The sequence below is a fragment of the Myotis brandtii genome, unplaced genomic scaffold (genome assembly GCF_000412655.1).
Source record: "Myotis brandtii unplaced genomic scaffold, ASM41265v1 scaffold384, whole genome shotgun sequence".
Lineage (NCBI taxonomy): Eukaryota > Metazoa > Chordata > Mammalia > Chiroptera > Vespertilionidae > Myotis > Myotis brandtii.
Window position 1 is genome coordinate 1,069,074 of NW_005364745.1, and position 16,606 is coordinate 1,085,679.

The 16,606-nt window shown below is 53.9% G+C and overlaps 1 protein-coding gene across 3 annotated transcripts in view; it reads right to left on the bottom strand.

The window, feature by feature from the left end:
• The window catches only part of EGFLAM (EGF-like, fibronectin type III and laminin G domains), a 144,457-nt gene that overhangs the window by 7,050 nt on the left and 120,801 nt on the right, over positions 1-16,606 (bottom strand). For 2 of the 3 annotated variants that reach the window (XM_005872576.2, XM_014544870.1), the window contains 4 exons: positions 16,337-16,517; positions 11,145-11,168; positions 8,342-8,420; positions 4,919-5,059 (listed from right to left, as the gene is read on the bottom strand). In XM_005872576.2, coding sequence (XP_005872638.1) covers positions 4,919-5,059; positions 8,342-8,420; positions 11,145-11,168; positions 16,337-16,517 — 425 coding nt within the window. Of the gene's footprint in view, positions 1-4,918; positions 5,060-6,174; positions 6,428-8,341; positions 8,421-11,144; positions 11,169-16,336; positions 16,518-16,606 lie in introns of those variants that run through there. The other variant, XM_005872578.2, reaches the window with a different exon arrangement.

Sequence of the window (16,606 nt, forward strand, 5' to 3'; positions counted from 1 at the left end):
CAAGTTTCCCACATCAGGCGGCTCCTTGTGCAAAGCAGCCTGGAGGGGAGTTGTCAGATTTCATTACTCAGTGGCCAAGGCCTGACCACGCAGCGGCTGAGCCTGGCTGGCAGACACGCAGCTGAGTGGCTGTGCGGCTTCGCGAGGGGTCCAGGGACCCATCCATCAGACCCACCCGCCTGATTCCCACTCCTGCCAGTGACGAGCTCCTGCCCTGGGGCGATTGGCTTCATCTCTCTGAGCCTGTGATCCTCATCTGAAAGTGGGGGTGATTAATTATACCTGCCCTGAAGGGCCGTAGGGAACATTCAGTCAGACAACACATGCACAGAGCACAGCACAGAGTAGAAACCACACAAATGACCCCGCCACCCCAGGCATGTGCCGTGTTAATGCAGCTCGCAGACGGGGGCAGCAGACCCCTGGGAACTGGCGGCAGGAGGAAGTTGCACCCCTGGGAACTGGCGGCAGGAGGAAGTTGCACCGAGAGTTAAGCTCCGGGGCCTCTCCCGGGAGAGCAGTCCTGTGCGAGCGCAAACCACAGGCTGTAAATGTGTAACCAGAAGGGTCAGGAGCGCGCAGAGCAGAGGTGACCCGGGGAGAGCTGCAGGGACGCTGGGCTGGAACGGGAGTGGAATCCGGTGAGTGGGAACCTTCGCAGTTGTGTTTGGACAAAGGCGGGGCTTCCCTCCTGTTCGGCAGCCCGAGGGCACGCCTGTCCACTCGGAGACAGGCTGTGCTGGGGCAGCCCTGAATCCGGCAGACGGGTTCCAGCATCAGCCCACACGGGGCCTCCACACGCTGCTGGCGTCTCCAGGGCCTGGCTCTCCAGCCCACCCCCACTCCTCGGATTTAGGCCCTCCCATAACCTCCTGCTTCCCAGACACCCTGCACCTCTCTTTCCTTTGAGTAGTCATACATGACCAAGACTAGTGGTTCTCTTTGCTGCACAGGAAGCCTTCTTGGGTGTGAAAACTCTTCTGTATCTTGTTCTGTGTATGGGGGGGGGGGTAGGGGATCCACAGGTGTTTACACGTTTAAAAAGTATCAAACATGTGTGTACTTCATGTAAATTATAGCTCAATTTTTTTTTTTAAAAAAGGAAATACATAAGGATGAGTGAAAAAAATGAACAAAAAAAAAAATGCCTGTCTGCTTTCGCCAGCAAGGACTTGTGGATGTGGTCAGCATGAGTGGTTATCCTGGTGCAGGTTTTCCTAATCCCCTCGCATGGAAAAGCCCCCAGGGGAGGCCTCGGGAAACCATCGGCCGCCTGCATGTGGCCACATTCTACTTAGCTGGGCCCTTTACACTGCAGCGCAGGGCACCCGCCAAGGTCAGATCTCTTCCCTTCTCCGCTGCACGGAAATGTTACCAAGGTCACATGGAGAATGAGCGGGAAAGACGATCAGGCCAGGGATCCTCACAGAACCTGCTCACTGGGTCTTCTGCCCCACGTGCAACCATGAACCCAAACGGAACGGAACCGGGACAGAAAACCGCACTCAGCTGCGCACTCTGATTCCTCTTCCTCTACTTAACCTCGCACAGAAGCCACAGACGGTTTCTCTCCGAGTTCCACTGCTCTCACTCATTCTCTGCCAGAAGGGCTTCGAGCACCGAAGTAGCAAAAGGAGCAGCATTTCGGTGAAGAAAAGAAGTCAAGAAAGTTGAGAATATATTTTACCATCTTACGTTTTCTATTGTTCGCTTTGGACCTGGGTCAAACACCAAAACCTCAAACACGGTTTTTCTACCCAAACACCAGTCCACTCTCTCAGCTCCCCCAATGTAAGCTGCTCTCAGGCGGGGCCTATGTCTTATTAAAAACAAGAACAATAATCATAGCTCCATTTTGTGAAGCAGTTAGTTCCCTACTGTGCTAACTTCCTTATGTTATCAATCCGAGGTAGGGGTTTTTAGAACTTACAAACACTTGACCAAGGGAAATACGTTTGATATTCATTATCTCTAATAACTAGCTATTCTAGGCCCTGCACTAAGCCCTTTGCTAGAATAAACGAATCCAACCCTCACCACCAACCCTTTCCTTCTCACAGGGAGGTCCGGTCACTCGCAGGAGGTCACGTGGCCCTGGGAACCAGCCTGTCTGGCTCTGGAGCTCATGCCTTTGACCACTCAGACCCGTTTCCCAGGGCGTGGTCCCGGATTGTTTCCTGCCAGAGTGGCGCCCACGGAGACCTGCTCCATCCGAGTCTGCGGGCTGGGCCCAGGAACCCGCCTCTGAAACAAGCTCCCCGCTTTCAAACCACTGGCCTGCGGTCTAGCCGGCTCCGTGCCAGCCTCCCGCGGGGCACCACGCATCTGTATCGGAGGTACCTGCTGGGAGGCAGGCGACAGCGGAGCAGCAGCTGTGGGCCGAGGCCCAGGGGCAGGCCGGGGAGGGGCTGAGCTGTGTGCCCTGTGCACAGAACACAACCAGAGCTCCAGCCTTCAAAGAAAAACAGGGCCAATTTTCAAAAACCTGAGAAAGACACAGTAACATAGGAAATAGTTCCAGATGGAGTGGAGTTGTTGAAAGGGTGCTCATAGGGTGTGGGGGGCTGGACAGGGCCTGTGGGGGAGCTGGCCAGGGCCCATGGGATTCAAGGTGGCCCTGAGCAGATGAGTCCCCTGTCCTGCTGGGACGAGCGGTGAATAGATTTAGCTGGTGGTTTAGCGGGGGAAGTTGGCCTCCCACCCACGGCTGAGCTACTGTTTCAATTCCCTTTTCTGGGCACAATCAAGAACTTGAGGCCTTGGTGAGGTTAACCACAGGAAAACCACAAGAAAATGGCTGCACAGCAGCCAGCCTGAAACTGGGGTGTGAAAAGCTTGGCGTTTGACCTTGGGGCCAGGGGGGAAGGGCGCGGAGATGGTGGGACTGCTCTCATCGGCCAACCTCTAGCCTTCAACCACAGGGGTCTCTCAAAAGTCCCCCGCCGTCCCAGGATCTCGTCACTGAGCACGCTCTGCTATTTAGGGGCCAGTGCGATGTTGGATAAGTGACATTTCCTCCCAAGATGCTTTTTATTCAAATGGGAAAGACTTCCATGATCCTACTCTGGCTCTGAGGGCCAGCGCCTGCCCACAGAAGCCCAGAACCAAGTCTCATCCTCTCCCTTGTTCAGTTACCTTTGTCTATTCCAATTGAAATGATTTAGTGAGCACTTAGGCTAGGCCCCAGAGGTGTGTGTGGGGGGGGGGGGGGGGGGGGGGGGTAGAGGGAGGTTAAAGAAGGAAAGCCGGATAAACTCCTGCCCTACGGAGCAGATGGTGGTCTAGAGACCTTGCAGGGTTTAGTGAGCACCGACTCACCTAGAGAAATGGTGGAAACAGCACAAGCTCCTCTCCTAGTGCTTTTCCACTCCGGGGTGGGCCTGGGAGCTTGCATTTCTAAGACGGTCCCAGGTGACGATGCTGCTGCTGGTCCAGGGACCAGACTTCAAGACCCATTGGTCTAGATCCAGGGGTGGGGGACCTCTTCTCTCCAAGGGCCATTTGGATATTTATAGCATCATTCACGGGCCTTACAAAATTATTAACTTAAATATTAGCCTGCAATATCTGGTCAAACATTTAATTAACTCACCCCTAATAACCTGGCAGGGCCAGACCAAATGATTTCACCAGCCTTCCCTGGCCCATGGGCCCGATGTTCCCCACCCTGGTAGAGGATGCGTTTTCCTATTTGTTACACAAGTCAGTCCGGGCCCCGTGGGAACCCAGCCCTCTCCCACGCTGGTGGGGAGAAGTGGTCGGGTCGGGATCCTTTAGCTGTTTCCTAGCTACTCAAGTGGAAAACTTGAGAGCGGTCTAAGTTCACTGAAAAGGGCTAAGAACTTTAGGGACTTCCTTACCAGTATCACCCAAGAAGCATTTTAAAAAAGCCAAATGTGGGGTCGATCTGTTGAGAAATAAATCTGTGCTTTGCTCTTCTTGGTAGTGGGAGCTTGGAAAGCAGGCTTTCTCCTCCCCACAGCTGCACAGCTAACAGGGAGCATGGTCAGAACTGAACGCCAGGTCTCCCGACCGGGGTCTTCAACGCTGCCTGAGCCAGAGCCCTGAGCCGGGTACTCGGGGCCACACTCAGCTGCACCAAGTTCCGTTCTGGGGCCACCCCAGCTGTACCAAGTCCTGCACTCAGGGCCACCCCAGCTGTACCAAGTCCTGCACTCAGGGCCACCCCAGCTGTACCAAGTCCTGTACTCAGGGCCACCCCAGCTGTACCAAGTCCTGTACTCAGGGCCACCCCAGCTGTACCAAGTCCTGTACTCAGGGCCACCCCAGCTGTACCAAGTCCCCATTTGCAAGTGGGGAGCACATGGCAGAAACAGTACAAAAGGGGTCACAAAACTCTTCTGTAAGAACCGATAACAAACATTTTAGGCTTTGCCATACAGTCCCTAATAAAACTACTCAAGTGTGCCGGCTGGCATAGCTCAGTGGTAAGGAGGTCACGGTTCCATTCCCAATCGGGGCACATGTCCATCCCCGGTAGGGGGCGTTCAGGAAGCTGCCGATCAATGATTCGCATCATTGATGTTTCCATCTCTCTCTCCCTCTCCCTTTCTTGCTGAAATAAAAAAATATATATTTTTTTTTAAAATAAAAAATAAATAAAACTACTCACGTGTGCCCCTGTAGCATGAAAGCAGTCAGAGACAGAATACAAATGAATGAGTATGGCAGCGTTCCAATAAAACTTCATTGACAAAAACGTGTGGTGGGCCAGACCTGGCCCTCGGGCTGTGGACGGCTGGCTGCCCGCTGCTCTGGAAGGAGGACGCCGGAAGGAAAGGCCAGGGCCTCGGCCCAGCCTGGAGCTTCAGGCACCGGTCATTCCAGCAGACAAGGCTCGGTTCACTCTGCCTCCCTGTCTGGCATGACCTGCACGGTGACGCGGGGGAGGGCTCACCTGAACACCAGGGCTCCGTCCCGAAGGCCCAGGGAAATGAAGTCGCTGTTGGGCCTCTGGCTGTCCCCCCGCCACATCAGCAGGCCCTCTCTGGCCGTCGCCTTAAACCTCATGAACACATTTGACCTTGATCCGGACACCCTGGAGGAAACACACAAACAATTGCCCCCACTTACTCGTGGTCCCCAGCATCCGTTTCTGAGGTTCGTCCGCCGGCCTTGAGAAGCCGGGTGGAAGGACGAGCCTGCATCTCTGAGAGCGGGCGTCACCACTGCGAGTCAGGCCACGGGTCCGACAGCCGGACTGCTCGCTCTGCAGCCGTCTCCGTCCCAGGTGCGGCGCGACCCCCGAAAGAGCACGCGGTGAGCCACAGATTAAGCAGGCTCTCGTCAACTCCAAGGTCCCAGGCTGCACCCCAATCTACACGCCAGTCCTCCTTCTTCCCTGTCCTGCCACGGAGTGCTCCCCGCTCCCCCATAGAAAGTGGGTTTTGTCATTTCCAAGAGCCTCAAGTTGGCAGCTTCTTGGGGCTACGATGGTGGCTGTGGACGGCCAGCTCTGGTGGTGACCCTCCTTGAGGGCAGAGGGGTGGGTGGCAGGAGGCAGAGTGACAGATGAGAGGTGTTGCGGCGAAGACAGGGCGGAGGTGGACGAGAGGCTGAGAGGAGAGGAGAGGTACTCTGGCAGGTCCCGGCCCTGCAGCCATGGCTGGGAATAGGATCACAGGCTTTTGAGCTCTTATCAATTCCTGGGCCTAGACTTGTTCAGAAATCCAGTCTCTCTAAAGCAAGCATGTCAAACTCGCAGCCGCGGGCCACATGCCTCGTTTATTTGGCCCGTGTTAGCCTCGAGTTTAACATGCTTGCTCTAGAGCAGTGGTTCTCAACCTTGGCTGCACATTAGAATCACCTGGGAATGTTTTTAAAATCCTGATGTCTGGGCCTCAACCTCCGGAAATTCTGTTTCTTTGTTACTAATGTTGTGGCCCCACCCCATAACAAAGAAACAGAATTTCCGGAGGTTGAGGCCCAGACATCAGGATTTTAAAAACATTCCCAGGTGATTCTAATGTGCAGCCAAGGTTGAGAACCACTGCTCCAAAGTGACCAGTGTTTTGCAGGGAGAAGAGCAAGTATGTGGTCATAAAGTAAAAGGCAGTGAGTAACTGTGATTTAATATCGAGACTAACATGGCACCATAGGAAAAGTCTCTCTATTCTCCTGTCACTTATACCATCCCCTGTCTGTCCCACAAACCTGGAGCTGTGGATGCACTTAGTAGTGAACAGGAGGGGACTTCTGTCTAGGCTTTCCGAGCATGACCGAGGCAGGAGACCGCGGCTGCCTTCCCACCAGGGCCTCAGAGCGGAGAGGGAGGAGCAGGGCCACGTGGTGACTCCCCACCAGGCCAGGTTCAGAGTCCCCAGCTCTGGCCCTTTCCCAAGAGGCCTGCTCTCCCCAGTCTCCTGTTTCAGGCTCCCGCCTTCCCCCCTCGCCTGGGATACGCTGACTGGTGGCAGCCAAACATGACGGTTCCCTTTCTCTTGCAGGGAGTGGTTTAGGGATGGGCACGTGACCCGCTGTTCTCCAATGAGACAGAGGAAATGCAGCAGGAAGATTCTAGGAAAGATTCCTTTCTTTTTAAAAGGAGTCACATGAGAAAAAAAGGGTTGTTTTTTTCATTTCTGCTGGAGATGGGCCTGATTTATGTCCATCTTATAACCAGGAAGGGAGTAACCCCTGGAGAATGCACTGAGGATAACAAGGCCAAAGGACAGAGGAGACGTGCGTCTTTGATGATCCAGCTGATTCTCTGAATTAGTCACACCAGGATCCAGTCTAAGCCTGGATTGTTTGTTACGTGGAATAATAAACACCCTTAAGGTAGCTTAAGCCATTGTGAGCTGAGTTTTCTGTTACTTGCAGCCAAAGGCATCTAACGGAAACAGACCTGAACTCGACTGTTGCCTGCGGCTTCACACACATGCATGTGTTCATGCACATACATACATGTGGCACAAGGGCCACTGAGTGCCTCCTGTCGCCCAGTGCCACTCGCTAAGCATCCAGGGGCTGACGACCTGGGCCCCTTCACACCCTCCCTGCTTTCTGGGGACTGAATGCCCTGCCATCTTTGGAGAAAAGGACTGAAGAAAGAAGAGGGTGTCTCCTGGTGGAAATCCATCTTGCCTAAGGTCCCACCATGACCACCTACATGATCCCTATTGGGACTAGAGAAATGAAGCAATGGCCGCCCGCCTGGTATGGCTTCAGTCACCAAGGAAATGCTTGTCCAATGCCCCAGGAAAACGTCTCTCAACTTTGTTCCTTGAAAAGCCACCCACCTCCACCCTACAAACTGGGTGCTTTTAGCTTAAAGCATTGCCTTAGCCTGTTAGGAAACAGTCAACCTGAAGAGGAAGGAAAATCCGAGGATGGTGCTGGCGGTGTTGTGGGGGATGGCAGACTCGAAACTACAGAGAACGAAGTGAGGGAGCAAAAAAGAAGAGGCAACATGAAAGGACCAAAGACGAGCTTCCTCAGGTCGAGGACTTGCCAAGGGCCAGCCTTCCCATGGTTACGTAAGAGGCTAGTCCACACCAGGAGCTTGGGGTGGCAGGGGAAAAGGGGGAGGAGGGGAACGAGCCGGAGGGAGGGGGGTACTAGAGCCTCAGTCACCAGGGCCTACCAGCCAGGATGGTGACTTGGGCACCTCTGTGTGCCTTGTCCACATGAAGAGAGCTGAGGGGCCCTCGCTGAGCTGGCCGGCTGCGGAGGACATAGACCTTTGCTGCTGAAGATGGGAAGTAGAACATGGACTTGACACTGTCCCTGGAGCTGTGGGAGCACCAGGACCTCTGCTGCAGCTCGCAGCAAAGTGTCAGGCCCTGGTCAAGAGCAGCATGAAGCTGGTGTGGCTCAGTGGTTGAGCATCAACCTATGAACCAGGAGGTCACAGTTCGATTCCCAGTCAGGGCACCTGCCTGGGTTGCAGGCTCAATCCCCAGTGAGGGGCATGCAGGAGGCAGCTGATCAATGATTCTCTCTCGTCATTGATGTTTCTCTCTCTCTCTCTCTCTCTCTCTCTCTCTCTCTCTCTGAAATCGATTGCCCTGACTGGGGAATCACTCATAAGCCTGGCACTGTGAGATGTGAGGACTGGAAAACCCAAGGCCAGGCAACCTCCTTGGTAGGGTTTGGGTTGTTTGAAAGGCTGCCTCTTTCAAGTTTGTTTTTTTGTTTTGTTTTGTTCTAGTTTCTATGTTTATGATGTGTGGTTGTTTTCCCCCGAGGCCATGGCTAAACGGCCCTCTTTGAGAATTATCTTCTGGCTCATAAAATAAGGAAAAGCCTTGGGAAAACGATTATGAAATCTACCCCCAGAGAGATAAGGTGCCTGTTGCCGGTTGACACGTATTATTACCTCTTGAGGATGTCTGGGTTGTCGTAAGTCAGGTAGCTGCGGCCGATGAACTGCGGGATCTCGATGGTTTCTGTGATGGCTGAGGCAGGAGAGAAAACGGAAGTTACATGGCCGTGGCTCTCCTGACCCAGCACTCAGCCACGGGCAGGGAAACAGGGAAAGAAGGCCAGCTCCTGGGATCGGGACAGTTAACAACTTGTCAGCTCCTTCCTCTGGGCCAGGTTTGGAGCTGCCTGGCCTGAAGCCTGGGGTCGGCACCTCCCTGCTGTCCCCTCCGCCGGGCTGGCATCACTGTGAATGCCCTCAGCACTACTGAGACGGGCTTGCTATATGCTGAAACTTGAACCTGCCCAGTTGTTCTTGTAAGCCTAAGAGCTGGTCTCGGGCCATGTGGGGAGCAGCTGGGGGCACTCCTAGATGTTCTCCAAGGGAGGCAGAGGAAATAACCCCCAACAAGCCCACCGGAATTTCCCTATTTGAGGCCAGTCTGCCCCAAAACCCTTTCAGCCATGACCGCAGGAGATGGGCCAACGATGAGGTCTTGAGGCCCTGACGTGTTTTTACAAGTCCCCTCCAGTGTCGCACTTCCTAAGCTCTTCACCACAATGTCCTGAAGCAGCAGGGAGACTGGAGAAAGGGGAGGGCTGGTTATCCCCATTCTTAGAAGAGGAAACGAGGTACAGACATCAGCGAGGATCTGCCTGAGGTTAGAGGCTAAGAGAGCAGCAGGGCAGGAACCAGACTGATCCCGTATTCCCGGTTCTGCTCCTCAGCCCACCCTTCACGTTCCAGGACCTCAGCAGCCTGTCTCCTGCCTCTCAACTTGCCTTCCCTTTGTTTTCCTGAGAAATCTCCCTTCTCCACGCAGTTAGCACAAGAACAGGTTACGGGGTTGCGTTTGGTGTCAAAGGTTAGCGATAATTCAGGAGATGCCACCCAAAGAGATCACAGCATCTCTCTTTCCTCTTTAGAAAAATACCAAAGTGACAGTTGAAAGAATTAAGGTAGAATGAATCTCATTTTCAAACAAAGGTGCAAAACAAGAAGAACAAGCCTTCTTATAAAACAAATCAGAGTTCCACAAAATATGTGGTTGGTGCAAAAAAAGACACCGAACTAAGGAGTATACACCCAGAACATTTATCGTTACTGGACACTACGAACAACCAGGAGAGCTTAAACGCAGCTTCTAAACATTATTTATTTCTTTCTTTATTTTTTAAATATATATTTGTATGGATTTCAGAGAGGAAAGGAGAGGGGGAGAGAGATAGAAATATCAATGATGAGAGTGAATCACTGATCGGCTGCTTCCTGCACGCCCCACTCTGGGGATCGAGCCTGTAACCCGGGCATGTGCCCTGACCAGGAATTGAATCATGACCTCCTGGTTCATAGGTTGATTCCCAACCACTGAGCCATGCCAGCTGGGCTAAACTTTTTTTTTTTTAAAGAGAGAGATAACAGCCAACTCCAAAACCCAATGGCATTGGGCCCCCAAGAATAAGTTCCTATGTTGACAGGTCACCTATAGCATGTTCCTCAGAATCTTTTCATTAAAAGTAAAAATTTTAAAAGGGAAGAAACAAGAAAAGCAAAGGAAGAGAAATAAAAGCTTTAAAAGTAATTTCTGAGAAACTGCTCTCTGAAGCAACGCAGCCCTGGACGGAGCCTGTGGGCCCAGAGGACCCATGAGGGCCAGGGACAGAGGAAAGCCTCATCTGTTCAACTCCACCAGCCTCCCCACCTTCCGGTTAAAGTGGGAGGAGGAGGAGGGGGAGGAAAGGCAGGAAAGGAGAGAGAGGAGAAGAGAGTAGGATGCAAAATAAGAAGGCCCTGAGGAGCGGGGGATGAAGGGGCAAGCTAGAGTGAGGAGAGGGGAAAGAAAATGCCAAGAGAGAGAAGGAGGGGGAGGCAGGAAAAGAAAGGACACCAGGGACGGGCAGCCCCGGGGCAGGGAAAGGAGAGGGGAATGGAAAAGGCAGAGTGCGGAGAGGACAGACCCAGAGGGCAGACATGGAGGGCCAGGGGAGAAACAAGACAAGAAACTGCAGGAGAAGCCCTAGCTGGTTTTGCTCAGTGGATAGAGCGTCGACCTGTGGACTGAAGGGTCCTGGATTCGATTCTGTCAAGGGCACATGTCCAGGTTGTGGGTTCGATCCCCAGTAGGGGGTGTGCAGGAGGCAGCCGATCAATGATTCTCTCACATCATTGATGTTTCTATCTCCCTCTCCCTCTTGCTTCCTCTCTGAAATCAATAAAAATATACTTAAAAAGAAGAAACTGCAGGAGGTACCTGGAGCTGAGAACGGAGGAGAAGAGAGAATAATCAGGCAGATGGAGGTGTCTTCCCGGGGCTGCCCATGACCAACATGCCCCTCTGGGTTTGGTTCAACCTCAGGTGGGAGGTGCAGGCGGGGCCTGTCCTTGCTGCTATTGGCCATGGACGTGGGCTGGTGGCCACTAGCTAGGGCTCCCCTGGACTCCTTGAAATGGTCAGGACATGCTTGTCACGCGTCTGCTCTGCACATGGAGCCTCTCAGGGGTCTGTGGAGCCCCGTCCAGCTGCCTGCGAAGCCCCCGCTCAGGAGCTCAGCGCATCCTGAGGCCCAGCGGGGACTCAAGTGCATTCTCAGGGCGGCTCTTCTGGGGAGAGGATGCCCGCCACCCTCCAGGGATGCCCAGTCCACGCCGCTCCCCTGGGGACCCCGGTGTGTGGTGGCCTGCACGTGCCCAAGCTGGCCAAGCCTGCCTGGCTCCAGCCCAGATGCTCTCCGTTTCTCATAAGACTCACTGTACTTACTGTTGAGACAGTAGTTCCCACACTCTGCCGTGTGCCAGCATGAAACAGAACAGGGAGAGTCAGAATCTCACAGGCATGTAAACCCCCCTCTGTGCAGATAGGGAACCAGCGCGTTTCCCTCTGACACCTCGCAGAGGGCCCCGCTCACCTCCCAGCCCCAGCTTCCCGTGGGGGGGAGGGTGGGGTGGCGGTGGACCAAGAAGACATGAATGATAAGTTGTCTGACACCTCTGAGTCTCCTGACCTTGAACCGACAGTCCTCCTTTATGCTAAACCTGGAGTAACAGCTCCTGCTAAAGAGTAACTTACCTTGTCCATCAGTGATTATTACTTTGCTTGGCTCTGGGCTGCGTGTGGAAAAGGAATGATAAGCCAGCCAGCTGCCTCTTCTCTCTCCAGAGCGGAAAACACCAGCCTCGTTCCCACCTCTGCCCGCCCCCCTTTGCAAGACTCCAGAGCCCTGGTCATGGGCGGTGAACGAAGGGCAAGGGAACCGTCCAGAAGTGACACCACTGAGTACAAAACAGCAACAACACACCCGCGCTAGTCAGTGTAGACATGTAGGTGTGCCTTCTGTCCTCAAACGCTGGGGCTGGAGGCGACCATCTAGCCCTCGGGCCCTTCGTGGTGTGTTTAAATATGGCAAACAGGATTGCATTCAACCGGACCCTTCGTGTCTATGTTGTCACACTGCCTTTTCCCTGTGGCGAAGCCTTGCTGACGCATCCGTTGACATGTGTTTTGGTCACTTCCTCACATTTATACCGAAAAGCTTGTGCCGTGCGAGGACACATGGAAGTGCTCCGCCCCAGTGAACGGCAGCCTCCAGGCCAAGCACACTGTCCGCCCGGGACTTGCAATTCCCTGCAGACTAGACAGAGTGAAGGGAGGAGCTGGGGTGTGGCCATCTAGCTCCTTTGCGCAGTCACAGGAGGAGCTGGGGTGTCACCCAGCTTTCCCCATAGCCAGGGCTCCGCTCAGCACCACCCTGACATATGGCCGTCCACCCGAGGACACGCTTGATGCCCCGGGCGGCTCCCCATCGGGGCTGGGGCAGCTCCAGGAAGCAGACTTTGTGGCCACAAATAAACAAACAAAAACCTGCTCTACACTAAAGACCAGCTCCTGGGCTGAACAGCAGCAGTGTTTCATTGTTTAATCCTAAACCACCCCCAGGAAAGAAATTCCCGGTGGTGGGCATCCTTTCTTCCTTTGTGTTTCCATATCCTGGGTTTCGTAAAGCAGGGCCTCTACTTGCTGGAACCATTTTTCATACACTGGGACGGAAGAATATTAATCCAAATCAGACCCAACAATATGGCGTGGGATCTACTAAATGCGACATGAAGTGTCCCAAGTGTTGCGTGTGTGGTGGGTCCATGTAGATCAGGCCAGATCCCGTGTGTTAGGACCTTGTGTCCATGAAGAGCGCATGCCTGAAGCCCAGGGTGGCCTCAGTGGCTATGGGTGTCAGTGGTGAGCAGCATCAGCTCCCCTGCTACAGAGAAATAGCCCCATCTAGTGGCCAGCAGGGTCCTACACCGCCTGAGTCCAAACTTAGTAATGAGGGGACCTGTCCTATGCCTTCCCCAAGCAGCCTGTGTGCTATTGGCTGGGAGAACCCAGGACAAAACAGCTGCATCCTATACCCTTGTCTGAGATACTCAGAGCATAACAAAGGCTCTGAGAAGTCCTGCAGAAGAGAGAGCTGTTTAACCACATTTCCCCAAACTTCTTTGGCCACAGAACACCCCCGCCCATTTTGTGCATGTGAATGTATGTGCATCTGTCTCTCTGTGTGAAAAACAGCCATTAATATTCCTTAGAACTTAAATTCTTGCGTGCACTCTGGGAAATGCGGCTCTGACTTCTCAGTAACTTGCTTGGCTCTAAGAGCTGCGAGGAGCTGGAACGTCCGGTGGGCACATTTGGATGAGTAGAAAGAAGAAGAAATCTCTAAGGCAGGGGAGCATTTGTTTTGAGGAGGGAGGCCTTGTTGACACCCCTCGGGTGAGATGAGAAGGGGGCTCAGGATGAGAGTGCTTAGGTTTGAGGTGCAGGAAGGCACCTAAGAGGGGGAGCCCCGAGATGAAGCTGAGGCGACCACCAAAGTCAAGTCTGATGATTTTCTCGGACCTGAAATCGTGGCTGCGAGTCCGAGAGCCGGTGGGTTCCCGAGGCTGGGAAGAGCGGCCTCATTTCGGCAGCTGCTGCCTCAGGGAGCCCGTGGTGCCCCGGGGGCCCCTGGGGCTCAGAGGACCTTCATGCCCCCCTCGGTCAGGGTCAGGCCCTCCTGCTCCTGACCCTGACCTCTCAGGGACCAAGGGGGCTCCCGAGACCTCCGCGATGGTCAGGGGGCCTAGTTCTTCTCTAGGATTTGTCCGAATTTTGGGTCCTAGTCCCCGTCTCCCGACCAGGTCCCAAGTGGATTCACCTGTCTGTCCTCACACACCCTGTGCCGCCTAGAGAAACTCAACTCGCGGAGGGCCCCACACCACATTCCTGATGGAGAAGGTGCCCCCGGGTGTGGACTGAACGGGCCTGATGCTGGAGATTCACCCCACGCTGCTCAGTGTACAAGGACGAGCCGGCCTAACTTCTGCAAGGAACACCGGGGTCTTGCTTCTGAAGCATGACCTGGTCTTCAGGCTGGAAAAAACTCGAATCTTTACATCGATGAGGCTATGAACCACCGTGCTGGATTAGGCAGGGTTTTCTCTGGCCATCAAGATGGCTTCCAACTATTCTTGTCTTTCAAGCTAAGAATTTACCCAAACTTTTAGAATGTTCTTTTGCATCTCTGCAGAACAGTGAGAGTGGCCCACTTCCCAGCGTTGCCATCCTGACCTGGGACTAGACGCTTTCCCCAGGATGACAGCCATCTGTGTGCCACTGTTTGCCCGCTGGGGCCTGGGAGACGTGTTCTGAGCAGGACTAGGCTGCACCCAGAACCCCATTAATTCTCGGAAGCCACATAACGGGAGAGGAAGGTGTTTGCAGGCCAGGCCTCCCCTATGTGAACTCCCCACCCCCCCACCAGCACTGGCAGCAGCTGCCACAGTGCCCAAGGGCCATCTTTTTCTCAAGGCACAAGGAGGTAATGATGCAACAGGGGGCAGCTGATGGCTCCAGCCCAGTGAGCTGCAGAAAGAGGCCTAAATGCCCCCCAGGTCCCCCGCCACTGTCCACTCCTGGGACCTCACCAGGTAGCCCGGACCCTCAGCGGAGATCTGCCCCTTCATTCTGGTAAAATGTGTTTCTCATTGAACCTGAACCCACAGTTACAAAGCTATACACCTGAGCTTTTCATACCTTCCTGGTTGATGTTCTGTAGCAGGAAGCGAGGGTTAGCAAGATCACACATTACCCTGTCCTTCCTCGAATTCCCGAAGCTGCTGACTGCTCACGGAAGCCTGGCCTTCACGCACTGACCATTAGGTTGGTGTTTAAGGCAGGAGCCAGCTTGCCCTGCCTGTGCCCGAGGGGAGGCCCCGAGATTCAAACACTGACCCGTGAAAGCCACACCCAGTTTTCTAAGTGAACGGGCCTCTCTGGAACTGAATCTCGCCAAGTACAAGCTGTTAGCTAACCAGGGATTCCCTTGTCGGGATTCTCCTCAGGCTCGTTCACAAATGGGTCTAGGACTTTTCTGTGGGGGGTTATTACAGGGTGAGCTATGTTAATGCACATATTTCATACGATTTGCTGTGCAGGTTTCCAAATTCATTTAAGTATAATACTACTGAATCTTCCATCCAGCCACTTGGCATCTTTCATACTTTCCAAGACTCCTGAAAAACAACTCTGTCCTCCCATACCCCGAACCATCTGCCCTAACTTCCAGTTTCCCTCTAGGCCCTCCGTCCGATGAAAACCAGGAACCAGAAACACACAAGGAAGACAGCACACGCCTTCACTTGGGCGGTGCCTGATGTCCTCTGGGCCTATCCACCTTTTTAAAAATTAGTTCCTAAACAGTGAGGCCATCCTGACCCCTGAACAAGAAGCTCCCCATAGCCCAAGGTGATGCCCGTATGAGGGCAGGCCGCCTCTGACACCCTGGTCCCGCCTCCCTCCAGCCAGTACTGCGTGCGCTCTGCTCCAGCTCTCAGGGCAGGCTAGAAGCCGAGCACTAGCCTTGGCTGGTGTTGCTCAGTGGATAGAGCATCGGCCTGTAGACTGGGCCCAAGGTGATGCCCGTATGAGGGTAGGCCGCCTCTGACACCCCGGTCCCGCCTCCCTCCAGCCAGTACTGTGCCCTGCTCCAGCTCTCAGGGCAGGTTAGAAGCCGAGCACTAGCCCTGGCTGGTGTGGCTCAGTGGATAGAGCATCGGCCTGCGGACTGAAGGGTCCTGGGTTCAATTCTGGTTAGGGGCACATGCCTGGATTTTGGGCTCGATCCCCAGTGGGGGGCGTGCGGGAGGCAGCCGATCAGTGACTCTCTCTCATTATTGATGTTTCTATCTCTCTCTCCCACTCCTTTCCTCTCTGAAATCAATAAAAATATATTTAAAAAAAAAGGATAGCCCTAGTGGCATTTCCATACATTAAAAAAAAAAAAAGCCGAACACTCAAATGGGTTTTTATTTTTCTCACCAATAGCAATAATGGCTGGTGCTGGTTGAGTGCCCACCCGGCATTCTTCCATGGAATATGCATCGTCTCATTGACCCCGCACACCCTCTGCATTAGATACTATTGCTATTTTTATTCTCACTTCACAATGAGGAAACTGAGGCACAGGGGAGACTGAGGTGGCAGGGAACATAGCACTCTACGGAAGGCTGTTAATACTTTCCAAGTACAATTCGTATTTTTCTGTATTTGGTAAGATTTCTTTACTATAACATTCATAAATGTTTAGGCAAAACATTTACCAGCCTATCAGGATGGGCTCTGGGGGTGCCTCAGATGCAGGGGGGTCCTGGAAGCCCCCCTATATTATAGGCTAAACTTTTGGATGCTGGGCCATGAGGGGATTCTCAGGGAAGGGGCCAGGGCAGTCGGGTGGGAAGCTGTTTCCCTCCTGTTCCAGGAGGGCCTCAGCATTTTCATTGTTAAATGAGTATAGCAGTTTATATGTGATTAGCCATCGACTATGTCACTGAAATCGCTGATGAAAATCACCGGGCTGGCTGGCCTGCTGTCACCAACAGTCCCCTCCCACCCCAGCCCGGCCCCAGCCCGCGTACCTTGCTGGCAGTGCAGGCCCTCGAAGCCCAGGGGGCAGTCACACTCGTAGCCCTCCTCCCGGGGCCGGCAGCTGCCCCCGTGGGCACAGGGGCCCGCCACGCACGGGTGGGCTGCGTTGTCCACGTTCACGCCGCGGGTGAAGTCGTGTCTCACGTGGATGGCGCGGTCGTTCAGGGTGATCTGGGAGAGGAAGCGTAGACAGTCAGGGGCCCGGGAAACACTCGGCGGTGTGTGAAGGGTCCCTCGGCCACTAACCCAGACCATGCGCA